A 27,508-nucleotide genomic window follows, 5' to 3' on the forward strand; every position below is an offset into this window, starting at 1 on the left:
AATGACAGCGTAGTATTCATTGTCAAGATTTTGTGTTTTTAAACTTGGGACTCTTTTCAGACTGCTACGGCTTGGGAAAAGATTTGAGCCTTAATGTGTAATGTTTTCTGTATTGTATGGTTAGCTTATCCCTTCATTTGATAGTCGGATTTGGATGTGATAGCTAACATTTTCAGTAAGCAGTAGACAAAAGAAGGGAAAATATGAATGTCATTTATTTATTTTTGGTTTATCTGGGAGAGCATGATCTTCATGCCAGGGTGCCGATGGTGAAGCTGGTGCAGGTCCTCCTTCATCTTGTTCAGCAACTGAACATTGGGCACATCCCCCAAGTCGTTGCCGCCACAGTGGATGAGGAGGACCTCCGGGGCTGCTCTTCCTCGCAGGGAGTTGGAAAAGAAGGGGAGGACACCTCTCCAGCGCAGTCCACCCCAACCGAACCAGCACACCCTCAGGTCAAGGCCAAGGTTGCTGCCGATGGTCTCTGTAGCTCTCTGGGCTCCACGCCGGACATAGCTGTCTCCGATTATCCATACAGTCACTATGGGAGGAAAATAAATGAGAGTAACAAATGCTTCAGATAATGAGGAATATCAAATTAAGTATAAAGGGTTGCTCATTTTGTTCCTTTGACAATAACATACAAAATAACTATGAAATCACACCTGTATGGTTAAAAGTAACAAGAGAGCAAAACCTCAAAAAACAGATTAACAGTATATATATATATATATATATACTGTGTGCTGTTTATCTACAAGTATGCACACATGTGTATATACACTGAACACAAATATAAATGCAACACTTTTGTTTTTGCTCCCATTTTTCATGAGATGAACTCAAAGATCTAAAACATTTTCTATAAACACAAAATAACCATTTCTCTCATATTGTTCACAAATCTGAAAAAATCTGTGATAGTGAGCACTTCTCCTTTGCCGAGATAATCCATCCCACCTCACAGGTGTGGCATATCAAGATGCTGATTAGACAGCATGATTATTGCACAGGTGTGCCTTAGGCTGGCCACAATAAAAGGCCACTCTGAAACGTGCAGTTTTGCTTTATTGGGGGGGTCTGGGGGGGTCTGGAAACCAGTCAGTATCTGGTGTGACCACCATTTGCCTCACGCAGTGCAACACATCTCCTTCGCATAGAGTTGATCAGGTTGTTGATTGTGGCCTGTGGAATGTTGGTCCACTCCTCTTCAATGGCTGTGCGAAGTTGCTGGATATTGGCAGGAACTGGAACACGCTGTCGTATACGCCGATCCAGAGCATCCCAAACATGCTCAATGGGTGACATGTCCGGTGAGTATGCTGGCCATGCAAGAACTGGGATGTTTTCAGCCTCCAGGAATTGTGTACAGATCCTTGCAACATGGGGCCGTGCATTATCATGCTGCAAGATGAGGTGATGGTCGTGGATGAATGGCACAACAATGGGCCCCAGGATCTCGTCACGGTATCTCTGTGCATTCACAATGCCATCAATAAAATGCACAGTGTTCGTCGTCCATAACATACGCCTGCCCATACCATAACCCCACCACCACCATGGGCCACTCGATTCACAACATTGACATCAGAAAACCGCTCACCCACACGACGCCACACACGCTGTCTGCCATCTGCCCTGAACAGTGAAAACCGGGATTCATCCGTGAAGAGAACACCTCTCCAACGTGCCAGACGCCATCGAATGTGAGCATTTGCCCACTCAAGTCGGTTACGACGACGAACCGGAGTCAGGTCGAGACCCCGATGAGGACGACGAGCATGCAGATGAGCTTCCCTGAGACGGTATCTGACAGTTTGTGCAGAAATTATTTGGTTATGCAAACCGATTGTTGCAGCAGCTGTCCGAGTGGCTGGTCTCAGACGATCTTGGAGGTGAACATGCTGGATGTGGAGGTCCTGGGCTGGTGTGGTTACACGTGGTTAAACATGTTTGCATTTAGGATGCATGATTTAGTACATGGTTCAATACAGCTAAATAAATGTCTCGGCCGTAGGACCCAGATGGTCTTGTAACATCAATATTGGCCAAAAGTCCTGCCATATCCTGCTCACTGAGGGGACTTTCAACAGGTGGAAGAATCACTCCAGAACTGGTCTCATCTGGCTCACTGGCAGTGTTGAAATCAAGATCTGCATCCTCCATTTCCTTGATAACAATTAAATATCAGTCATGGGTTTTAGGGGACCAAGAATAACTTTAAGCACCACAAACACTAGAGAATGTAAAGAATACAAATGAAACACTTTTTTGCCTTTTCAACGGTACACCTATCAAAAGAGGTGATTTTGAGGTCTTACAAAATGCATTTCAAGTGCAGTCCCATGCTTTGCATTTTACATTAGTAAGCAAGTTTTATGCAATTTTAAAGAAAAATATCTATCTTTCATTTATTTGATGCTAGTGATTGTAAATTCCATTGAAACATGACAAATATAATTTGTTTCTAGCCCAAAGGTTCAATACTAATGTAATGAACAGCGAACATACAGTGGCAATGCCAATTTCTTTCATAATATAAGTTTAATGGAGTTCCTTTAATTTTGTTAAGCTGTTTTAAGCACAATACTTTGGTCTAATATATTTTAGTTGAAATAGTTTGAGAACACTGGCCAAAATTATGTTGATACAATTTTGCTTGAAATAAACATGTAATGAGTACCTACCTCTGCAAGGTCTGGAACATCAATAGGATTATGGAGGAGTCCCATTGTCCACAGTTGGTGTGGGGACACATTTAGCTCTGTCCTTAGAGGCTGATTATCCCAACCCATCCTGAAGACATTGAGATCCCTCTGAAGACGCGGAAGAAATACATGCTGGGCACAGAACATGTGGATGCTATCAGAAGGATCTAGAACACCCTCATCCTCGAGGCTGTGAAGAACCTCGTAGTGCACGTTTGAAACAGCCATCCAAACATCTCGCCACAAACGTTCGATTCTGTTCAAATAAAAATCATCAAATTACACTCAAATTGGACAAAGCACAGTACATTCACAAATGATGGCTTTGTGTTTGTCATTGTTTGACATTACTTCAAAGAATGTACCTTTTGATTGTGCACACTTTTCCCTGACAGGAAGCTTCCCCTTCCACAGCCCCTTATAGTCAACATTTTCCACTCCTTGGTCGGCTCTTACTCTTAAAAAGATGAATCACACACATGAAATAAAACATTACAAAAAGTTATGACATGGCATTTTTAAGATTTCTTTATGTCGAAGAAAATAGGCCAGTTATTTTTATTATTATTATCGTTTTTTAAATACAGGTCAAAAATGAATATGTAATGGTATAATGCAAATAATCCTAAACATGGTTTGTTTGGAGAGACAGAGGTGACTTAGTCATCAAGTATTCTATATATATATTTGATCATCAATAGGGCTTTGGACAGATTGAGGTTGGTTTCACTCAGATTTATTTCGAGGGTCGTAGTTACTTCCTGACTCAGTTGTGTATAATTCTCGGGTCATTTCAGCGATCAAAACATTGATCATTGTAAGTGTTATACAAACCATTATGCATCTTTTAATGACAGATAAGGCCCAAGTTACTAAAGAGTATCACAGGGAGCCACACCTAATGTTGGCCTTACCTTAATGGAAAGCCATACTTTTGCACACCCTCTAAGAAGAAGTCAAGTGAAGTCAATGCTTTATTATTAGTGGCAGCACCCAGGTACATGATCTGCAGCAGAGAAAATTATTAAGCAGAATAAATAAAAGCAGATCTCTAAATGTGTTTAAAAACCAACACCAGACATTCTTGCTACAAGGTTTAAGATGGATACAAACTAAAAATATAGATACTTTGAAAGGAACTGTAAATCATGCATCAGGTTTAGTTATTAACCAATAACTGTCATTATCTGACTTATAAATAATCGTTATTTGTGAAAACAAAATGACCTTCCGTGAGAAGCCATCAATCCCTCCAAAAATAACAAGACCATATCTTTGAAAAACAACACAAAATCACTTTTAGTGTCTGTTATTTCTTATGCAAACAACTGTGACAGGGCATTTTAAAACATAACTTTTTTAATTTGTACTCTATTATCCTTTATTGTACATAGCATGTAAACATAAAATGTGTGACGTACCTGATGAGTTTATGATTTGTGTCCATGTGTACCAAGTGCAGAGGACCCTGAACAGAATGTCCTTCTTGCAACACACCCCATCCTTGCCATTCTTGTGAGTACACCCACAGAATCAACACGATGCATTGATGAAGACACTCTCTTCCATTGCACACAGCGAGCCATTGTTCAGGATTCCTTTCATCATTCGATATCCTACATGTGGTGTCCTGGCCTTAACTGACCGAACCAAATTGTCTAGTTCATCATCAGTTAGGGTACTGTAGGACCGTTTTATGGAAAGGCCATTTTCATGCATGCGCCTTTTGACTGTCTTCTTAGATACACCCAGAAGTGTTGCTATGGCCGACACTGGTAGGGACAAGTCTTCTATTAAGCCTTGTAGTTGCTGAGGACAGACAACATGTTGCGGCTCGCCTCGAAAGTAGACGAGAATAGCCGATCGCAGCCAGGGGAGGTCTCAAACAGCTCGCCTGAAGTCGGACAGCTCGGAGTCGGCTTCGTCTTCTTCTTCTTCTTCTCTCGGTTTTTTGGCGGATTGCAAACAACTTTAAGGTGCATACTGCCACCTCCGGAGTCGGTTTGACTCGGTTTGCATTTATAAAGAATGCACACATGTGTTTAATCGTTAATGTCAGATATGTACTAAGTAAATACATTTGTTCCTGCTCAAGATTAGATTCTACTTTATTGATATTGCACATATTACAGGTACTGAGACAACGAAATGCAGTTTAGCTTCTAACCAGGTGCAACAAGCAGTAAAGTGAAAAGTAATGTACACAATCTACAGAATAAAATATAGAATTAATTGAATGATGAATAAACAGTGAGGGGTATGGATACACTAGATATACACAGCAGCCTGAGAGCAGTATGAACAGTGTGTATGAATATGCTAAGATATATAAAGTATGAAAACGGTAAGCAGTGCAAGTATAGTATAAAATATATAGATATTAATTTCATGATGATAAACATTGTGGAACAAGGATGAAAAATGGGAATGGATGTTATACTGGCCTCGCCGAAATCTCCTTCTCGGTTAACCAGCGAGATAAACACTCTCACAAAGTAAAACTCAGGACCACGAGGTGATGTTTTGAAGCTTTACTAAGCAAGCAGTGTGAAACTGAAGGAATACAGAAACAGGAGCAATTGTAAATATCAACTACATGACATAATAATTACGTATACATAGATATATATCCAAGACGGCATGAAATTAGGTCAGTGCCAAAGTACAGATGCAATGTTTAGGCTATATTGCATATACAGCAACTACAAAATGTCAGCTGGGATCAAATATCACAATAATGCACTCAAGGTAAAGATATATAATGTAGAAACATAAAAACTTACAGGAAATGCCTTCTCAAGGGCTATGAATGATGGATGGCACAGGATGAACAGACGCCACCTTAGCTGGAGCACACATGCTATTCTGAAATGTCTCAGGCTAACTTCCTGTCACATGGGAACTAAAAATAACTACTTCATGCAGTACGGGAAGTCACCAGAAGGAGTCACTATAACACACAAAATAATTGGCGGAGCCAGAACACTCCCCGTCTGGTCTCTCTAAGAGACCAATACACACAACTAAACAGCTTGATCTGACGAAATAATGTAGACCAGTTCTGAAATAGGTCTTAAGAAGACCTTGGTTACTCCGTCTTGAACAACTTTCACCTCTGCTTTCCTTATCAGTCCGTCTTTGCTGGGAACAGCTTTCACTACAACTCCCATTGGCCACTCGTATCTTCTGGCTTGCTTCTCCTTCAGAAGAACGACGTCGCCTTCTTCAATGTCTCGACTTCTGTGCTGCCATTTCTGACGGGTTTGTAGGGTGCTGAGGAATTCTTTCCGCCACCTACTCCAGAATTCGTCTGCCAGACTCTGAACACGCTTCCTTTGGAATTTGAAGATCTCGCCTTTACTGAAGTCGTCGTGAGGGGGCATGAATGTTGCCGTTTTCTGGGTAAGAAGCATGGACGGTGTCAGGATGTGGGGACATTCAGGGTCGGATGAAACTGGTATCAGTGGACGTGCATTGATAATGGCTGTGACCTCGGCCATTAATGTGGTTAGGACTTTGTGAGTAAGTCGTGCACACCCTGATTGTAGAAGCATTGCATCGAGTATGCGCCGTGCCACGCCGATCATGCGCTCCCACACGCCACCCATGTGTGAGGAATGCGGTGGATTGAAAATCCATGTGCACCTCTGGTCTTGTAGGTAGTCCAGTACTTTGCTTTGTCCGGGGGCATCCAGCATGAGCTCTCTACATGCTCCAACAAAGTTGGTGCCACGGTCAGAGCGCAGTTGCTTGGCAGGGCCTCTTATTGCAAATAATCTTCTGAGTGCGTTTATGAAACTTGAGGAGCTCATCTCCTCTATGACCTCTATGTGGACTGCCTTAGTACACATGCATGTGAACAGCACTGCCCACCTTTTGCTGTTTGCTTGGCCGCCTCTTGTGCGCCTGGTAGTCACTTCCCATGGGCCGAACACGTCCAAGCCAACATAGGTGAAAGGAGGATCAGTTTGCAGTCTCTCTGCTGGCAGGTCTGCCATTTGCTGCTCCTCTACTTTACTTCTGAGCTTCCGGCACGTGACACACTTTTGAATAATGCTGCTAATGCACCGTTTACCTCCAACTATCCAGAACCCGTTTGCTCTCATAGCACCCTCTGTAAAATGCCTTCCCTGATGCTGCACTTTTCCATGGTGATGCCTTATAAGAAGAGTTGTGACATGATGACCTCCTGGGATGATGAGTGGGTTACTTTCTCTTACCTCAAATCCTGACTGATTAAGGCGCCCACCAACTCGGAGCAGTCCATTGCTGTCAATAGTGGGTTTTAGCTTCAGGAGTGAACTGTGAGATGGGAGGTCCCGTTTTGCAGTGATGCATTTTAACTCCTTTGAATATACACCATGCTCTATGTCTCTTAAGATGATATTCTCGGCTCTTTCAAGGGAATCCTTGGTTTTGACTTGATTACAGACGTGCCAGCCGACACAATCACCGACGTCTGCTGCATGGGTGAAGCAGTGAGCGATGTGAAGCAGATGAGCTACTGCTTTGACGAGGACCTTCCAGTTGGAGAATCATTCCCACCGCTTTGAGCCTATGTTTTTTTCAGAGATGACGGTGGTGAGGACGTTTACATCAGGGCGGACATCCACATCTGAGCCTGGGTCGATTAGGTCGAACACGGCATGCTCTTCTGGGAGCTGCTTGGGCTGAAGACGGAGGAAAGCAGGACCTGTAAGCCACGTGGTGCTGCTGAGCTTTGAGGCAGCGACGGAACGTGAGCCACGGTCTGCAGGGTTCTGTTCGGTCGGCACGTAATGCCATTGTTCAGGTTGGGTGGACTGTCTGATGCGCTGTACTCTATTGTTCACCAAGACGTAGAAGCGTTTTGACTGATTGTGAATATAGCCCAACACGACCTTGCTGTCTGTGAAAAACCTGATTGAGTCGGGTCGCAGGTCTATCTCTTCCAAGATGACTTCTGCAATCTCAGTGGCTAAGACGGCGCCGCATAGCTCCAATCTGGGAATTGTTAGTTCAGGCTGCGGGGCCAGCTTTGCCTTGCCAAGTATGAACCCTACTTCAGTGTGCCCATCATGATCGGTGACCCTTAGGTAGGCAACAGCTGAGATGGCTTTAACTGAAGCATCTGAGAACACGCACAACTCCGTGTGGAGGGCTTTGGAGGGGGTCGTGGTTGAGTATGTGCGTGGGACATGTAGTTCCTGTAGATCTTGGAGTGAGTTTCGCCATTTTATCCACTTGTCACGCATGCTCTCAGGAAGAGGAAGATCCCATTCACTGGCTTTACTTGAGAGCTCTCTGAGGAGCAGTCGTCCCTTGATCGTTACAGGTGCCAGGAAGCCCAGGGGGTCGAAGAGACTGTTTACAGTTGAAAGCACACCTCTTCGTGTGTATGGCTTCTCGATCTCGGGAACGTGAAACATGAATGAGTCCGTCATGATGTTCCATATCACCCCAAGACTGCGTTGATCAGGCAAGTCGTCGACAGAGAGGTTGAGGTTCTGAATGTCCTTGGCCCGGTCCTCGGCTGGGAACGCATCCAGCACTCCAGCTCTGTTGGAGGCAATTTTGTGGAGCCTAAGGTTTGAGACTGCTAACATCTCTCGTGCCTGCTGAAGGACTCTTACCACTTCCTCCTCTGTTGGAAACGACTTCAGGGCATCGTCTACGTAGAATTCTCTCTCTACAAATCGTCGGATCTCGTTGCCGTACTCCCCAACTTCTTTGCGTGCCGCGCGTCTGAGCCCATAGGTAGCCACTGCCGGTGATGGGCTATTTCCAAAGACATGCACCCTCATTCTGTAGTCAACAATCTCTTTGCTCATGTTGTTGTCACGATGCCAAAGGAAGCGTAGAAAATCTCTGGAGTCTTCACGCACCAGAAAGCAGTGAAACATTTGTTGGATGTCTGCTGTGACAGCCACAGAGTCTTTCCTGAATCTTATGAGGACACCTAACAGGCTGTTGTTCAGATCTGGTCCAGAGAGCAGCACGTCGTTTAGGGAGACTCCATCAAACTGAGCACTGGAGTCGAAAACAACTCGTATTTGCCCTGGTTTTCGGGGGTGGTAGACTCCAAATGAGGGGAGGTACCAGCACTCCTTGCCTTCCTGTAGAGGAGGTGCCAGCTCTGCATGGTGGTTATCTAAGATCTTCTGCATGAAAGCAACAAAGTCAGACTTCATCTCGGGACGTTTCTCCAAGGTGCGGCGTAGTGACTATAGCGGTTCATGGCGTACTCTCTGTTGTTGGGCAAGCGCCGGCGTGGGTTGCGAAACGGCAGTGGTGCGACCCAGCTGTTGGTAGAATCTTTGAAGAACTCGTTTTCCATTATACTGAGGAAAGATAGGTCATCCATCGAAGGTGCAAGTTTATTGTCGTCTTTAGTTTGACGAAAGACTGACTGGCCAAAGCTTTCACGGGTTATGCTGTGTGGTTGGTTTCTCTGTAGAGCGTGGTTGAGGAGCTGCTGCTGGTTTGAGGAGAAATTCTCCTTGACTTTAATGTGGTTCTCACATGGACTTAGATGGCTAGGCCTGCCGTTCTCTAAGATGAAGGTCTTCATATTGGTCACCTCAGTAGGCCTGTGTACGCTGCCTAGGCATACGTCACCGATTATAACCCAGCCCAGGTCGAGCTTCTGAGCAAAAGGGGAGTTGTGGGGACCGTTGCATTGCCTACGCACTTTGTGAACTCTTAATATATCTCTCCCCAGTAGCAACATAATCTGAGCACCAGGATCAAGTGGTGGTATTTCCTGAGCTATAGCTTTGAGATGGTTGTGGTTGTGAGCAGCTGCAGGGGTAGGTATCTCATCTCAGTTGTTTGGGACCAGGGGCGGACTGGCCATCTGTAGAATCTGGAGAACCACAGAACGGCCGGTCGTCAAGGGCCGTTGACGGCCGGCACTTTAAAAAAAAAAAGGTTTAACGTCATCATTTAAATTGCGCTGACGGCCGACAGAGGGCGAGAGCGGCCGCTAATGCAGTTGTGTGGTTCTTATGTCAAATAGTCACACACGAAGAAGAAAAAAGACCGGCCACATGAAGAGAAGGGATTAGACGCCGCTGCAGACAGGGAGAATGAAAAAACATGGATAAATATCAAAGACATTGAAAAGAAAAAGGTGGGGCCAAGAAGGCAAGAGAAAAAAAGGTGAAGTCACTCGCAGGTGAAGCATATAAATGTCGCAAATTGACAGACCTTTTTGGCAGCAGCGCTGCTACGAGCACTATCAGCAGCAGCTTAGAACAAGTGCAAGATGATGAAGAGATTGATATGGGCGCGAGTTCAGATATACAGCCAGCCTCCTGCGTTCATGATGAGGGACAGAGAGTTGAGCTGCTGGAAGAACCAGCTCAACCGGCACACGTGCAGGGCAAGAGCAAGAGGTGGGTGAGAATTATCCCTTGAACTCAGTGGCGTTTTCTCCTGGAGGCCAAAGGAAGCCAGGCTTCCCCGTTTTTTTTGCATTGTAGTTATAATTTTAATAAATAAATAAAAACACTTCGTTTAGTTTCGGTAATTATTCTGCCGGCCCATCTCTCCCCCATTCTCATTGAGTATTTTACAAAGAGTGAAACAGCGCCCCTCTAGATGTTATGGTGAAACAGTAGATTGCACTCTCTGTTGCGAGAGGAGGCCAGTCGAAATTGGCTTCCCTTGGTAAAAAAAAATTGAGGGATTGACCAATCAGATGAGGCTCACGTCATGCCTCACGATCCAATCAAATCGCATCAACTTCAGTTCGTACTGTAACTGTCATCACTGCCCTTAAAAAGTAGCAAGCAAGCGCAATTATGGAGGGTGGAGATTTGGAGTATTTCATCAAAAATAATTTTACTAAACTTCCTCTACAGCAGCAACTACAAATGAAATCTGATGACAGGCCAATGATCAAACTGGAGCTGTGTACAGAGAAGAAAAAAGGAGTGAATCGGATGTAAAACTTTAAATAATAAACAGCGGATTTCTAACATTTGACATTTCATGTGGCCGGACTGGGTCATTTTCCAGGGCTGAATTTTAGTCCCAGTCCGCCCCTGTTTGGGACCATGTTGCACTCTATCAAAGTGGGTAGTGGAATACTTGTCTTACCATCTGCAGATTCTATAGTGAAGCCAGCTGCTCACCTGCCTGATGTTTCAGCTACTCCGGAGCATGTTTTTAATGTGTAAGGAGCTGTGGTGCCTTCTATGCTAAATGTCTCAAAAAACTCAGACCGTGCCAATGACCTATTGCTTTGGTCGTCCAGTATGGCGTACATCGTCTTGCTCTCATCTCTTCCGTTAGGGTAAATGTTCACGAGGCACATTTTGGAGCATGATTTCTCGCTAAAACCTTTTCCACATACCTTTGTGCATTTTGATGTGACGTTAGGGTCGGGAGAGTCTTCCTCCTCCCCGCCATGCTGTGACGGAGGAGGAGATGGCTTGGAGTACCACTGAGGGGGGCCTGGATGGAGGGCAGCTGGATGCCTGTCGCATTCTGAGCATTTAATGTTCGCTTCACAGTTTCTTGTGGATGCACAACACTTGAAACAGATAAAATGCTGTTTTAGGAAACTCTTCCTGCTTTCCAGAGGCATTTCTCTGAATCCTCTACATGTTTTAAGTGGGTGGGGTTTGTGATGTATGGGGCATTGTTTATCTGGATCTTCGATGTTTTTGCTCTGGCGGTCTGCGAAAGGAGAGGTGGATGAGGAGGAGATATCTGTTTTATGAACAGAGACTGGTTTACTGTTACTCTCAAATCTGTGGTTTGTGTTTTGTGGCGTGAAAGTTGAGGGGAGATTAAAGCTGGGGTCGTTGCGTGCTTGGGCTTCTGTGCGCACAAACTTTGTGAAAAAGGAAAAAGGGGGGTAAGCTACCCGAAATTCCCTTTTATAGCTAGATCCCCTCATCATCCATTTTTCCTGTAGTCCCCACGGCAGCTTCTGCACAATGGGGTTGACACCTCTTGCAGCATCAAGGTATGAGAGCCCTGGAAGGTAGCCATCTTGTTTTGCAGCTTCTAGCTCTATCAGCAGATCACCTAACTCACGAAGCTTTTGGCTGTCTTTAGCCGCCATTTTTGGAAAGTCCTCTATTTTTGTAAAAAGGGCGTTTTCTATAGCTTCTGGCGACCCATAGGTCTCCTCCAACCTCTCCCATATGAGGTCTAATCCAGCAGGAAGATGTCTCACATTAACTGACTTAATACGCCGTGCCTGCTCTGCTGAATCCCTCCCAAGCCATTTGTTTAACAGATCCAACTCTTCTCTAGCTGTGAGATGTAAGCTTTTGATGGTGTTGAGGAACGATGATTTCCAAGCTAAATAATTATCCGGCCGATCGTCGAACCTTGGCCCGGATGACACGAGCTTGCCGCGTGCCAGATATTTGGCGAGATCAAGTGAGGTGTCACTGGAGTAACGTGTTGTAGAGGGCATGTTGTCGTTACGATGACTGGAGTAGTATGGGAAGTTGATGTGACTTGGGGGATGATGCTGCAATTGGGTCTGTGGCTTAGGAATATATTGTCTCTTTATGTCAGGGGGAACATCTTCTGGGTAGCTGGATAGTATGTGATACTCTGACACTGGAGATTTTTCCTTTAACTCATCGCCTAATGCTTGGGGATGGGAATATACATGTAACACGGGGCTCTCCTCTTTAACTGCATGTAGCTGTCCAGTAGCACCTGTGTCTGTGTGCTGACTAACGTACTCTTCGGTGCGCTGTTTTGAATTTTGTGTTGGTAGCAAAGGTGGTCTATGCTCTATTTCTGATGGCTCCAGATTTGCTACTGCAGCCTCCATTACGGCTGCTTCGGCCCTAGCAGCCTTTGCTTCGCCCTCTCTCTCCAGGGCATCTAGTGTGGCTTCTAGACGGGCCTTTTCTATCTTTAATTCTATTTCTTTCCTTGCAAATGCAGCTCTTGCTTGTGCGGCTTCAGCTTTAGCGCGGGCTTTAGTGGCTGCCATACTTGCTCTTGACACATTTGATGACTTGGATGAAACAGACTGGTTCTCTGGCGCTTCACCCTCCATGTTTGTGACGTGGTTACTCTTACTGTGATGAATATGTCTGCTCTACCTGCCGTGGATTTCTGCAGCTGTCGTGCTGGCCTTGTTGCCGTGGGTGACAATGCAGGAGGAATCCAGCATCCGGGAGATAGCACTTGCTTGAAGGTCTTACTTTTCACTATACTGGCCTCGCCGAAATCTCCTTCTCGGTTAACCAGCGAGATAAACACTCTCACAAAGTAAAACTCAGGACCACAAGGTGATGTTTTGAAGCTTTACTAAGCAAGCAGTGTGAAACTGAAGGAATACAGAAACAGGAGCAATTGTAAATATCAACTACATGACATAATAATTACGTATACATAGATATATATCCAAGACGGCATGAAATTAGGTCAGTGCCAAAGTACAGATGCAATGTTTAGGCTATATTGCATATACAGCAACTACAAAATGTCAGCTGGGATCAAATATCACAATAATGCACTCAAGGTAAAGATAAATAATGTAGAAACATAAAAACTTACAGGAAATGCCTTCTCAAGGGCTATGAATGATGGATGGCACAGGATGAACAGACGCCACCTTAGCTGGAGCACACATGCTATTCTGAAATGTCTCAGGCTAACTTCCTGTCACATGGGAACTAAAAATAACTACTTCATGCAGTACGGGAAGTCACCAGAAGGAGTCACTATAACACACAAAATAATTGGCGGAGCCAGAACAGATGTGGCGACGTAAAACTGACACAAAACAACAACAATCTTTTGCCGAGCCAATTGGAGAGTTTCATCAGCAGCACGGGGTAAAAACCACCAATGAGCGCTCAGCTCGAGATACCAGCGAGTCGTTTCCCATCAAGCATTTCGCTTCCGCAGCCCGTGGAGAGGAAGGCCCATTCCCAAACCGCCCCCTACACCCTACCCCTACACCTTACCCCTACACCCTACCCCTCCGTTTGCGCATTCACGCGGAGGGTCCGCCATATTGAGGGCTGTTCCAAAGCAACGAGTGTGGAGGGGGAGTGGTCTATCAAGCCCTCAAACAGCGAGTCTGCAGCGGTGCTGACTTGAGACCGGTCTCTACCTGACCGGAGTCCCGCTGTGTGTGTCCGTCAGGAAACACGCTGTTAACAAGTAGTTCCAGCAAACATCCACTGATAAACTGCGATGTTAACAACCTCATGATAACCTCATATGTTTTTAACTTAGGATCAAACCTGTGTTTAGTCTAGAAAAAGGTAAATGTGTGCATTTTATTATAAAGTTGTGTATATTTAGAGACCGTTGCAAAAACTAAGAAGCTTATAAACATCAGGTTTACAACTAAAAGAGCTTTGAAACACAATGAAAGATGTTTGGAGTTTTATTTGAGTTATTCATTTAAACTTTTTGTCTAAGAGATGCTGATTTGAAACCGTTGTTACATACAGTTACGGCATTTCCTGTTTCTGCCGGAGAGAGGGGAGGCCGTCCCAAAGCTTGCTGCTGTATTTACTCCCTCCATCTGACAGGAGGGAGCCTCGTTGAGCTGCGAGTGTGGCTACAGACGGAGTTCACTCCATCACGGAGGGGTAGGGTCGATGGAGTGGTTTGGAATTAGGCCGAACTGCGCCGCGCCTCGCTCTCAAGGCTGCGGGCATCTTTGTCCCGCGAGATTTCAACGTCTCATGTTGGCGAGCCTCCAGAGCAAGTTGGACAAAATAGGCTTGTTTGAGACGCGTTGCGGCTCGCCTCGAAAGTAGACGAGAATAGCCGATCGCAGCCGGGGGAGGTCTCAAAAAGCTCGCCTGAAGTCGGACAGCTCGGAGTCGGCTTCGTCTTCTTCTTCTTCTTCTCTCGGTTTTTTGGCGGATTGCAAACAACTTTAAGGTGCATACCGCCACCTCCGGAGTCGGCTTGACTCGGTTTGCATTTATAAAGAATGCACACATGTGTTTAATCATTAATGTCAGATATGTACTAAGTAAATACATTTGTTCCTGATCAAGATTAGATTCAACTTTATTGATATTGCACATATTACAGTTACTGAGACAACGAAATGCAGTTTAGCTTCTAACCAGGTGCAACAAGCAGTAAAGTGAAAAGTAATGTACACAATCTACAGAATAAAATATAGAATGAATTGAATGATGAATAAACAGTGAGGGTTATGAATACACTAGATATCAGCCTGAGAGCAGTATGAACAGTGTGTATGAATATGCTAAGATATATAAAGTATGAAAACGGTAAGCAGTGCAAGTATAGTATAAAATATATGGATATTAATTTAATGATGATAAATATTGTGGAACGATGATGAAAAATGTGAATGGATGTGGCGACGTAAAACGGACACAAAACAACAACAAACTTTTGCCGAGCCAATTGGAGAGTTTCATCAGCAGCACGTGGAAAAAACCACCAATGAGCGCTCAGCTCGAGATACCAGCGAGTCGTTTCCCATCAAGCATTTCGCTTCCGGGCGTCTTTGTCCCGCGAGATTTCAACGTCTCATCTAGGCGAGCCTCCAGAGCAATTCGGACAAAATGACTAACCCTCATGCAACGCACGAGCAAGACGTTGATCGAAATTGCGCAGGTCTGCGCAGGTCTCGCTTGTCTCAAACAAGCCTACTGTAACCATTGTTTAGAGTCGGAGAGGTCCTGATAATTTATTCCGGTAAATTACTCTGACCTACTAATTGACCTGACCGAAGTTATTGAGTCTATGTAAGTTTGCTGCTTGGCTCAGATCCACCAACGTCAGCAAGATCTCACCTCTATTAACTTCCCGAAGAACCTAGGTTCAATTAACTGCTGTTTCAATTCAGACAACTCTTTTTTAATCTGTTTAAGGGATCCCGAAGGATTTTGATATCAGTAAATGGAGTGTGCTCCTACCTAAGTGTGTGTGGCAGGGTGCAGTCTTACCTTTGAAGCAGGAGAGGAGGGCACAGGTGTCTTTTAAGTTATCCCAGTCCAAAAGGTGGGATCAGTTTATTTGAAGAAAAATAGGTCCAAACTAATACAGGGTTTTTACCTTCTCTCTTTACAACATTATAATCATACTAAAAAAATGGTGCTGTGATCATGTTCAAATATGAAACTTTAATTCACAGTCTTACATTTATTACCAAAATGTTTAATTTCAACTGCCCAATTCAGTTGTGACATTTTAAAATCTCCCGATAGAATTTAGAGGTATTTCCTCATAAAAAGACCGGTGACAATAAAAAGCGCATTCAACTTTTCATTCACCAAATCAATTCAGTTTCATACATTTTTTCCGACACAGATGGCGGGTACTAACATTCAAAAACACACAACTATCTCCCGCAGGTATTTCGGAGGAAGATCCTCACGGTGGCGGGTTATAATCACAACCACACTCCTATCCGACACAGATGGCGGGTACTAACATTCACAAACACATACCTATCTCCCGCAGGTATTTCGGAGGAAGATCCTCACGGTGGCAGTTCCTAATCACAACCACATCTCACAACCATGTCTCCCATCAAGTCATTCCACTCAGCATTCCAACCAAGAAATTCACTCAGCATTCAAAGAAATTCACTCAGCATTCAAACCAAATTTACTCAGCATTTCAACCAACAAATATCAGAGATATTTACCAAGTTTGAGAGAACCTTACCGAGAGCTATTAACCCAGCTCTGAAGCTTTCACTCTCAACCCCTGTCTTTATGCACAAAACCCCGATAGAATTTTTCAAAACGCCTCCTCAACACCCAATTTGTGGAAAACTGGGCATGGCTTCTACTGTACAGAGCTGAACATGACCCGACATGTTCCATAGCTTATGGCATAAGACACACCTTCCCATGTTAGTGTAAAAAGGACATGACCCCTTTTTGAGGCCTCTAATGTGTTTCTCCTTAAGCCTGGAGCCCCCCTCCCTGTGAACTGCTGTCAGGGGATAGGGAGAAAACGGCCTACTCTCTTATCAGAAACACCCATAACTCTTTTTAGGCTGTCCACTCAACTTAACAAACCACTTGGTTTTGTTTATACTGTAACTATAGAAAAACCTAAAATATGAAGTATTTTCATTGTGGGTTATACAAGAATATAATTGATTATATTTGATTATAACTAACTTTCGTTTTAAGTATTCACTTCATACTATGATCTCAACACCCTCTCTTCAAAACGCAAAGTTATCAAATAGCAACAGAAAAAAATTGTAAGCATACATACATATTCAAAAAACCGTCAAGAAGCATTCTCATTATGGGTTTATACAAGAATATGATTGATCATATATGATTTATAATTAACTTTCGTTTTTAAGTATTCACTTCATACTATGATCTCAACACCATCATGAAACGCACTAGCAAGACGTTGGTCGCAACTGCGCAGGTCTCGCTTGTCTCAAACAAGCCTAGTATCAGGGCCAAAAGTCTGAAAGCGAAAAACGATCTGAAGGCGAACAAATTATTGAAACCTGAAAAAAAAAAAATTGAAACTGAAAAAATAATTGTTTTGAATCTGAAGACGTAAAATCGGAAACTGAAAAAAACAAGTATTCAAATATCAAAATATGTATAAAAGTGAAATATGAAAATACATATTTTATTCAAAACAATTGCTGAACTGAATAAAAATAATATTCAACCTGAAACATTTTTTCAAATACTTTTTTTTGTTTTGAATACAACATTGTATTTTTCAAAGTTCAGGATGAAAACTTGGACTTTCAAATAAAAGGTATTTTTTTGAATGATCAAAACGTATGACCTCAGGTCGACTATTTTCATTTCCTCGCTCCTCGGTCCTCGGTCTCACCGGAAGTTGATTTGTCTGCGCTATCTTGAGTACCGTCCCATGGCTCTTATTTCTGCCGGAGGACCGAGGAGCGAGGAGCGATAATGGAGGAGCGATAACCGAGGAACCACCAGACCATCCTCTGATGAAATCCTCAGATACTCGCCCCGCCCCCTTACTGTGTATCGCTCACTGATTGGACGATGCAGTGCATGCACTGATCTCATGCTTCTTGACATGAGAGCAGTTTCCCAGCGGAGTGAAGAAAATACATGAAACTCACGGGACTCACTCCTCAGTTTACAGACCCGGCGCCAGAACAAATCTAAAGGGAGGGCATATGATTTTCATGGGAGGGCACACAAAACCGTCACGTGCTGCGGGCCTGCGGCACAATATATATCAAACAGCAAGGCCAACAGCATTGCGTAAAGACGCACACTTATCGCAAACATACACAAATAAAGGGCAACATAGCAACCACTTTGAAACATTGTGTGCGTGGCAGCACAGACACTGGTAAATCACGAGCAAGGCACACTGGTTACGGATGGCAGCTTCCTCATCGCTGCACTCGGAGAGAAATAGTAGAGACGGAGACGATGAACTGTTTAGCCCGCCTTGGGCATGGTTTATGTTCCTATGCACTGCACTCAGACATGCTGTGGAGTGAATCGAGTCACCTCTGAGAGGGAGTTGGTTGACAGCTAAAAAAGCTATAATATCAACGACAGCTGACACGTAATAACGGCTCCGTGCCAGCTGATCTGCACCAAAGTACTAATTTCCTTATTTGTTTCCTCGCGTATCTGTCTCTCTCTCCACAAACTCTCACATGAAATGTGTTCTTTTGATGTGGCATGCCTTAGCAGTCCTTTATCAGTCTGTAATGCGTGTTTCCAGTTGCAAAAACCTTTGACAGTAAAAGCCGCATCAGATGAAGACGTCTTGACTTTAAACTGTCTACAGGGGAAACAAAAGGCTGCGTCTGCTTTTAATATTCAAGCCATGGTCTGTTGTGTACCATGCAGCGGCAAAAGTGCGCTTCTTTCCTGAAAACAATCTCCCTGGATAACGATCCAGTTTCACCTGGTTGGGTTTATTAACCCCAAGATCATCGCTAACTCAGCCCCGGGGTTTGCCGAGGTCAAGCTTGTGACATTAAGGCGTGCTGCTGCAACGGCAGGTGCAGGGTCGCCAGCAGCACCATCGGCTGCAGTTCTTTCATCGCTATTTCGTTTTAATAAATCCTTAGACCTTTTAAGCCGATTTCTGATGTCCATTTTGCAATTCAAACAGAAATGGGAGTCTACAGAATGCACAATAAACAAATCCAGAATAGGCGGCAGAGTGTGACGCTGTGATTGGTCTAAATGGGGACGAATCACAAATCACAACAGACACATGCATTTATTTGACGTAGCCTGCGATTTTTTGTTGTTGTTCTGACATCACATACATCGTAGCATAAAAGTTCACAGTTTATTTATAATTAAAAAAATAAAATATATATATTTTTCAATTTTTATAAATAATAAAAAACGTGTTTATTGGGGGAGGGCAGGAATGTCAAATGGGAGGGCCTGGCCCTCCCTGGCCCTCCCACGGCACCGGGCATGTCAGTTTATACTGTGTTTTGTTTCAATTCATGTTTCATTTAGTGACAAATATGTGATATATCTGAACAACAAAGTGGTCAAAAATCATTTTATTCATTTTTTGGAAACATTTTCATGATCGCTTTTTTCGTTTTACATATTCATTTATTGTCATTTCCATTCAGTCAGTCATTAAGTGCTATTAAAATGTTAATGTGCTACATATCCACACAAACAAACAAAGTGTGCAATCCAATGAACGTTAATCTAACTGGGTTTTGATAGATAATATATTTTATTTCTATTGTGCACTCTAATCAATATTAATCAAACTATTGTTCGTTTATACATTTTAAGAATGGCGTTTATCTTTTTTGAGAATGAGTTCTATTTGATTTTATTTATTGGGGTCAACAGATGATACAAATGTTTGTGTCAGTAAATGTGTGGCGGGGGTGTTTGTGAAAATAACAGGGACAGAGCTGCTGTCAGACGATCAGCTGTGCGGCGTTATCACAAACGGATGTCGCTTCACGTGACGCTCCGGAGGAAAGGACGTCCCATTGCTCTTAAAACTCATTTCCCTGCTTCTCGTGGTTTCCTTGCATCTCTACATGCTTCCCTGGTGGGAGGGACTAGACGCAGGGAAACGACACAAGTGAGGGAAGCAAGGATTCCATTTAATCGACCTGAGACGGGGCCCCTGAAATAGCTCCATACTGCTGTGCCTCCTGTCATCATTAATGGACGTCTCTTTAAAATGACTGCCAGAGGAGATGATTTCTCATTTCTCTAACCGCCTGCTGCCTCCTCGGTTCCCCTCCTCGACTCCTTCGCTCGCATCTCCTGTGGGCGGGACTAAGACACGAGGAGTCGAGGAGGGGAATTAGAGAAATGAGAAAGGGCCACGCTCGAGCGGGTGAGGCGGAAGTGGAAACTCTTGTCTTCCGGTCACATCCTCCTCACCGTCGCTCGATACAGCTAGACCGACTGCAGCTGGTAGGATGAAACTTCTGCTGTTTCAACTTTTTCCTTTTCACCCTAATGTCGTTTACACTTTCTGGGATGTTTGTAGTCTGTTCACGCGCATTGTGTGTCATATGAATCCGCGTGCACAATGCTCTCGGGCTCAGCTCTGCCTTTCTTCCATCTGAAGCGGAATTGTTCTGCAAACATGGGATAACTTTCGTCCTGGTGCACTATACATTACCTTGCATGTAACGTTAGAAGGTTGCTACGATACTTCCACTGTATGCACTGTTTAATCATGTCAGAGTTCTTCTTAATTAATTGTTTTACTTTAAGATGTTTTTGAGTCGAATATAACTTGGTTAACCTCCACAGGTGCTACTAAGGCCCGTTAGACCGACAAGCCTCAACAATTAGCCCCTCAGGACAGCAATGGACCACAGAGGAGCCAGTGAGGGGCCAGGCAGAAGATCCTCCAGTCCCTCCTCTGGGACACCCATGGGTGCCAAGGGACAAGCAGCACTGAGTGTTCAAAAGCCCAGTGTAAAGGTCACTCCCTTCCATGGCTCCCCCATAGCCAGCAGTGATGGAGCCCTCCGCAGCATCCGGCCCGCAGCCTCTGCTCATGGAAGCCTGTTTCTGGACACATATGGTCGGCTGACTGCCCCTCCTGTCAGAGGGAGAGCTGCTGCTGGGAGCTCAGAGGACCCCCCCCCCAGTTCAGGCTCTGCACCGGCCCCCACAGGAGTAAAGCTCCAGGCAAGTCCTCTGATGTTCCAGCTGCATATGAGCTGTGAGGGTTGTAAAGCAATAACATTTGATATGTTTCCACACTCAGAGATATTGTAAATGATAACATGTTGTTATCACACAAATTTGAAATGTGTGTATACCAGTTATGTGTGCGTGTTTCGATTGACTTTGTTCATTAATTACTGCACTACTTTGTGTTCAACATTTTAATTTTATTCCAGAAGTTCTACATCAAAATGTTTGCGTTCTACATTACATTGCATTTAGCTGACGCTTTTGTCCAAAGCGACTTACAATAAGTGCGTTCGACCAACAAAATACAACCTTGAAGAAAACAGAATCATATAAGTACATCAGGCTTCATAGAGCAAAAACATTTCAAGTGCTACTCAACTGGCTTTAGATAAGCCAGTCCTTTATTAGTATATAAGTGCTTTGTTAATAGTTCTAACGCTCGAAGTGGAGTTGAAAGAGATGAGTTTTCAGTCTGCGCCGGAAGGTGTGTAAGCTATCTGCCGTCCTGATGTCAATGGGGAGCTCATTCCACCATCTTGGAGCCAGGACAGCAAAGCCACGTGTTTTTGCTGATGGGAACTTGGGTCCCCCTCGTAGTGAGGGTGCAGAGAGCGTAGTGCACGCGCTGGGGTGTACGGTTTAACCATGTCCTGGATGTAGGAAGGGCCAGATCCATTCGCAGCATGATAAGCAAGTATCAGTGTCTTGAAGTGGATTCTAGCAGTTACCGGAAGCCAGTGGAGGGAGCGGAGTGGTGTGGGAGAATGTAGGAAGGTTGAAGACCAGACGAGCCGCTGCATTCTGGATGAGCTGCAGAGGTCGGATGGCACATGCAGGTAGACCAGCCAGGAGGGAGTTGCAGTAGTCTAGGCGTGAGATGATGAGAGCCTGGACCAGAACCTGAGTCGCTTTCTGAGTCAGCTGGGGACGTATCCTCCTGATGTTGTAAAGCGTGTATCTGCAGCAGCGGGTTGTAGCAGCGATGTTTGCAGTGAAGGACAGACAGTACACAGTTATATTCATCTGAATGCACAGATTGCAGAAAGGCTCAAATTGACAATGAGATTGAAATCATACTTCTTACCAGAAACAAACTTTTGGGTTATATTGTATTTTATTATACATTTACTGAATTATTATGTGAATGTATTCAACTTGAATGTTTAGATGTCAAATACTCTTATTACAAAAATCTTCATTAGTGTACAGAACAAACACTTACTGTAACACTGTGGACTGTTCATAAAAAATGATTAATATTGTCCATATGTTATACCAATGCCCCACATATGACATATTGTCTTCTCCTTTCTCTTTTATTACATTTAGAATAAATATGTTTTTGCCCTTTTAAAGACTGCTGGCAGGAAAGCATTGAAGTCAAGCACCAAGCTTTGTCCCAGCCACAAAGGAAAGGAGAGGAGAGCTGTCTCCAGCAAACCTCCGTCCGGTGAGTTGATCCTTCCCTTTGCAAACTTGATTGAACTCAACCTATCTTGAGAAAATATACCTAAAGAGTTGCTAGAAAATTGCAAGACTAACGTTTGGATGACTGTTAGGGGCAGCCCTAGTTAGCTGTACTCAAATGTTGTTATTTGTGATCATCTTACTGTGTTTAATAACGACTTTTTCAGCATTAGTCATGTGTTTAACTGGAAAAGTGGGCATTGATGTAATATGTTGTCTCCAGGGTGACAGCACCTTTCAGACTGATGTTCCTACTGATGACTTCTGACTACATAACCTAACCTTTGTTCTTATCCTAGCTGTGAAGAGGAGGAAAAGGAAGATGGGAATGTACAACCTAGTCCCCAAGAAGAAGGCCAAGGCCATTAAACAGCAGGAGAAGGTAGGTCCATGTATCTATTTATTTATGTATTTATTTGTCATTCAGTCATTTATTCCTACCTTTTAGCCCACTGGGGTTATGTTGTTGTATGTTCCCAGGAGTGTACCCAGTAGCAAGTAAATACCATGCAAGCAATATGCTGTTTGTCATGTTGAAATAAATACCAATACCTACAAATGTCATTCCTTTCTTCATCAGAAGGAGGAGCCAGGACCCAGTGTGCAGCAGAACAGAGCTGCAGCTGAGGAGAAGCCAGTGATGCTCACAGAGACTCTGCAGCCCCTCAGGAGTGAACTGTTGATGGAGGGGGACCCTGGAGAAGGAGAATACACAGAGCTGGCTTTGGAGTGTCTGGATCTGAAAGCTCAGGAAGAGCTGCTCTCTCCTCCCCTGTCAGGTGACAACACATTTATCATGTCCCCTTTCTCTTTTATAGACATGTTTTTATATGTCATTTAGTGACAATCTAACAAAAAATGGCACCTGTGGGAATGGGAAGACATGTCCAGCATGTGGTGTTGCAAAGGATGAGCTCCTCCAGGATATGCATTTGACACACCCAATTTACATATCCAAAACTTAACCTACAAAGGCACGATTATAAATGTCTATTTCTCAGCTCCTTATTCCCCCAACTGTTCCCCAGTGACTCCACTTTTACCTCCTTCACACCAACGCAACTCCGGTTCAAGCTCCGTGCTAGAGCTTTTCAGGTTCAGAACCGGTTCTTCGGTTTAGCTCCGGCTCTTTTCACACTGCCCAGAGTCCGACTGGTGCTGCGTCATTGCGTCATCGTTAGCGTCATGACGTAACCGTTAACGTGCCTGCTTCATAAAGCCAAACCGCACGGAAACCCCTCACAGCTGACACAGACAACAACAACAATGGCCGATTGTGCTCCAGCTTCCTCTGTACCTCTTCGGAAGACCAGATTCCCAGCAGGTAGCTGGTCTCTTCAGTGGACCACTGCTGCTTGTTACGTTTCTCCATCGTTGTGTACAAACTGGATAAAACGCGGGCTTCTTGTTGTTGTTCAGGAGTTGATCTGTCTCTGCCCCTTCCCCCGCCTCGACGTAAGCGTGACGTATGCGGTGCTTTTGCTCTAGCCGGACAATTTTTTGGTTCTTGAAACGAACCGGATTCCGGAGCTAAGAGGCTGCTCCGCTGCGGTGTGAACAGGAAAACCCGGTGCTTTTCCAGCTCCGAACCGGCCCTGAAACACCGTTGGTGTGAATGAGGTATCTGTGTGCTACGTCACCACTGTGATTACACACGTGCTACAAACTTCACATACCTGTAAATGAACACACACACAAGCATATAGCATACATAAAAGTGTGTGTGTGTGTGTGTGTGTGTGTGTGTGTGTGTGTGTGTGTGTGTGTGTGTGTGTGTGGTGTGTGTGTGTGTGTGTGTGTGTGTGTGTGTGTGTGTGTGTGTGTGTGTGTGTTGTGTGTGTGTGTGTGTGTGTGTGTGTTGTGTGTGTGTGTGTGTGTGTGTGTGTGTGTGTGTGTGTGTGTGTGTGTAGATGCTAAGGTGACAGAATCAGACCTGTTGGAGGAGCTGCCGCTGTGCTGCTGTCGGATGGAGACTCCTTTCAGCGGAGACAGCCTGTCCACAATTGAGCAGACCTGCATGGCCATGGAGAGCATGGATGGAATGGTAAAAATCATCTGAATTAAAACACTTTAGCATTGACCTATTATTACAAATCAGTTTTAAAACCTCAGATAAATCCCACCCAGTAACCAGTTCTTAACCAGAGAAAGGTGTGATATTTGACTGCTGTTTTAGCTGGTTCACCTTTCCCTAAAATAATGGATTAAAACTACAAGGCCACCCCCAAGGCTGTTTTTCACAAATGCACCACAAACCAATTTGGATCCAACATTTAATGGGTTTTTCCTTGGCCAATGCTACACCCATTCAACAAGTTTGATGAAAATCCACCCAGTAGTTTTTCTGCAATCCTGCTATCAACGTGTTGTCTTCACTTCTTTGTGAACAAAATCACTTTTTATTAAAGTTTAGAAATTGACCTAAACATTTTCACACTACATCACTGAAGGCCACCCTGAACTAAAAGCAGCCGATGATAGATCTAAATGTTATTTAGTGTGCACAATTATTCCTTTTATGGGTGGTTTCTATGGAACAGATTTAGTGTCCCATGAATCCAGACTCCAAACAGTGAAAACCTGTAGGATATGATCCAACCAAAAATGATATAACAGCTGTTGCTTGCTAAGGTTGTTATGGGTCTAAAAGCACCAACACGTTGTAAACCTGTTTTTAAATGTGGTACAGTATAAGATATTTTTGGTACCTCTGCTCTCAACAGTTGAGCCGTTGCCAGAGGCGAGTGATGAAGCAGGAAATGATGCGCCCCTCTAACACGGTCCATCTGCTGGTTCTGTGTGAGGAGCACCGGGCCGGCATGGTGAAGCACCACTGCTGCCCTGGTTGTGGGCTCTTCTGCCGGGCGGTGAGGGAACACGCTCACTCATCTGTCAACGCGTATTTGCCTCTATTTAAAGATGTTTTATTTCTATTCCTTGGAACTTTTTTTCCATTTCCAACTTATGTCATATTCCTTATCTCCTTTTTATTTAAAGTGCACCTATCATGCTATTTGTAGGCAATAGCATAGGTCTCAGATATATACAAATATATAAAAATGTCTATGAAGTGTTTTGCTCAAAATTCCAAACAGATCACCCATTCTAGCCATATCCATATCCCTCTATTTCACTTCCTGTTTCAAAAGTGCTGATTTGGGGTATAAAGCTTTAAAAGAAAAAAGGAGGGGGCTGAGCTCATGCGGGAGAATCTACTGTCTAAACTAAATACTGCGGTGATGAAATGCCATATCATGGATTATCAAGGATTATTTCTGAAACGGTCTGGAGCTCAAAGGCTTTCTCTCTTGCCGGTTATACCACAAGGTGAGTTCCTTTTTATTTCCTGCCTCTTCACACACATGCTCTGTGCAGTACAGGTTAGCTCTGAGTGTATATTACGTCCAAAACAGTCGGGCATTGTTTTTGATACCAACGTTTCTGATAGGGCCGTGGGTGTAAAGCCAGCCTACATTTCCGATATTACGTCATATTGGACGCAAATCTGGATCAGCTCCGTTGTAGCCCAGTTTTTAGAGATTTGTGTACGGAGGAAAAGAGAGGGTTTTATTTTCTGACGCTGCGTGAGTTCCCTGACACACCGGGGACACATATTATATATGAATATATGTATAAAAGACATCAATTGCATTGACGTGCATTTTGCATGATAGGTCCCCTTTAAACTATATTATAGTACTTTTCACACACCAGGTGCAGCTCAAAGTGCTTTAACAACAAGGCTCACATCACAATTTAAAACGGACAAGAATTTTACATCAGGCCAGACGTTAAAACCTTTTAGCACATATGCATCATAATAACATGATATAACAGTTTCACACATTAAGGGACACGGGAGGTAAAAGGTATGATGGTACAAAAATAAATCACAATCAAATAAATAGTGATCACTCTTGGTAAAATAAAGGAAGACATGACCAACTAGAAAATACATTTCCTGCAGAAAATGTGTGCGAATGCTGTAAACTGAAAATGTGTGGCTGAATTTAGCTGAAAAAGCTGAATATGTTATTAGTTGGATGGTCTCTGTAGCTGCTTTTAGCTACAAAAACCAAGTAAGTGTGTTGCTGAACTTAGGGGAGAAATGTAGAAAAGTGAAATGATTTGAATCAAAATTGTTACAGCTCAAATGCATTGCAATGACTTTGTTGAAAACATGAAAATGAAATGTTAAACTGGAAGAGTAGGAAAACCAGAAAATGCATTTCCTGCTGAAAATGCGTGCGAATGCTGTAAACTACATTTGTTGCTGAATTTAGCTGAAAAGCTGAATATGTCTCTAGCTGCTGAATGGACAACTTGAAAGTGAAATGTTAAAGGGGACCTATCATGCAAAATGCACCTTTTGTACGTCTTTTATACATGAATATGTGTCCCCGGTGTGTCAGGGAACTCACAAAGTGTCAGAAAACACAACCCTCTCTCTTTTCCTCCATACCCAAATCTCTAAAAACGGGGCTGCAACGGATCTGATACAGATTTGAAAATAGTCTTGACATCAGTGACGAGGAGCTCCGCCTATATGGCCAACTCTCCACCAATCAGGCGAATGAGAGGTTGCCGTGGCATGGTAACAGCATGGTAACATGACGCTAGTAACTCGGCCCCCTCCTTTGCAGGGGGCGTGGTCAGCTGCAGCGCATGCAAAGACAGGGTGGAGGAGAGCAAAATAGATCGAAATGAGGCATGGCTAAAATGCATGATCTGAAAAAGAAAACGTATAAATATACTTATATAGGTATGGCCCTACAATATATTATTCAAATATACTGTAGCATGATAGGTCTCCTTTAAACTGGAAGAATAGTGAAGAAGCTTAATATTTAAAAGAAAAGGTTTAAAAAAAGGTATAAACAACAAAATGTATAGCCTCAATGTCCTGAAATAGTTGAATAGTTTCTGTAGCTGAAATTAGGCTGAAGGAGTTAGATATTAAATGTAAGTAGTAGTGAATGAATGCTTACAAACACCTGTGTGTGTAAGCCAGTGGTTCTCAAAGTGGGGGGCGCGCCCCCCCAGGGGGGCGCAGAGGCATGACAGGGGGGGCGCGAGAGACCAGGGGGGGAAATGGTTATTAAAAAAAGATAAAAAAAGAATAATCATATTTTGAAAAATTATTGATTGAAAATAATATAATACAGTACTATTACGTCTGGTTCTCTGTGTTTCATTAAAGCTCGGCTCTTTGTGTGTGTGTGTGTGTGT

At 43.8% G+C, this 27,508-nt stretch overlaps 2 protein-coding genes and 1 long non-coding RNA gene across 8 annotated transcripts in view; 1 reads left to right on the forward strand and 2 right to left on the reverse strand.

The window, feature by feature from the left end:
• Nucleotides 1-204: 204 nt before the first annotated feature.
• LOC117535735 lies at nt 205-4,608 on the reverse strand. 2 transcript variants are annotated; one of them, XR_004567452.1, is made up of 5 exons: nt 4,130-4,608; nt 3,623-3,714; nt 3,074-3,165; nt 2,688-2,964; nt 205-541 (listed from the first exon to the last, which is right to left on the reverse strand). It is a non-coding gene; the product is annotated as an uncharacterized LOC117535735 (long non-coding RNA). The 2 variants fall into 2 exon arrangements; XR_004567453.1 differs by lacking the exon at nt 205-541 and adding an exon at nt 2,048-2,169.
• A 5,971-nt stretch (nt 4,609-10,579) lies between these two features.
• On the reverse strand, nt 10,580-13,444 carry LOC117535734. The gene is made up of 2 exons (XM_034200262.1): nt 13,227-13,444; nt 10,580-12,996 (listed from the first exon to the last, which is right to left on the reverse strand). Exon 2 carries the CDS (start codon nt 12,721-12,723, stop codon nt 10,822-10,824), a length of 1,902 nt encoding a protein of 633 aa, XP_034056153.1. The 5' UTR covers nt 12,724-12,996; nt 13,227-13,444; the 3' UTR covers nt 10,580-10,821.
• Nucleotides 13,445-19,864: 6,420 nt separating this feature from the next.
• The window catches only part of ehmt1a (euchromatic histone-lysine N-methyltransferase 1a), a 40,955-nt gene continuing 33,311 nt past the window's right edge, over nt 19,865-27,508 (forward strand). For 3 of the 5 annotated variants that reach the window (XM_034200270.1, XM_034200271.1, XM_034200274.1), the window contains exons 1-7: nt 19,865-20,074; nt 20,420-20,803; nt 22,142-22,262; nt 22,579-22,661; nt 22,860-23,058; nt 24,190-24,323; nt 25,003-25,146. In XM_034200270.1, coding sequence (XP_034056161.1) covers nt 20,477-20,803; nt 22,142-22,262; nt 22,579-22,661; nt 22,860-23,058; nt 24,190-24,323; nt 25,003-25,146 — 1,008 coding nt within the window. In that variant the 5' untranslated portion in view covers nt 19,865-20,074; nt 20,420-20,476. The remainder of the gene's footprint in view (nt 20,075-20,419; nt 20,804-22,141; nt 22,263-22,578; nt 22,662-22,859; nt 23,059-24,189; nt 24,324-25,002; nt 25,147-27,508) is intronic. The other 2 variants (XM_034200272.1, XM_034200273.1) reach the window with 2 other exon arrangements.

Source organism: Gymnodraco acuticeps, unplaced genomic scaffold (assembly GCF_902827175.1).
Source record: "Gymnodraco acuticeps unplaced genomic scaffold, fGymAcu1.1, whole genome shotgun sequence".
Lineage (NCBI taxonomy): Eukaryota > Metazoa > Chordata > Actinopteri > Perciformes > Bathydraconidae > Gymnodraco > Gymnodraco acuticeps.

Excerpts from the sequence above, each read along its gene's own strand:
- LOC117535734 (XM_034200262.1), bottom strand. The coding sequence starts at position 12,723 with ATGGAGGGTGAAGCGCCAGAGAACCAGTCTGTTTCATCCAAGTCATCA.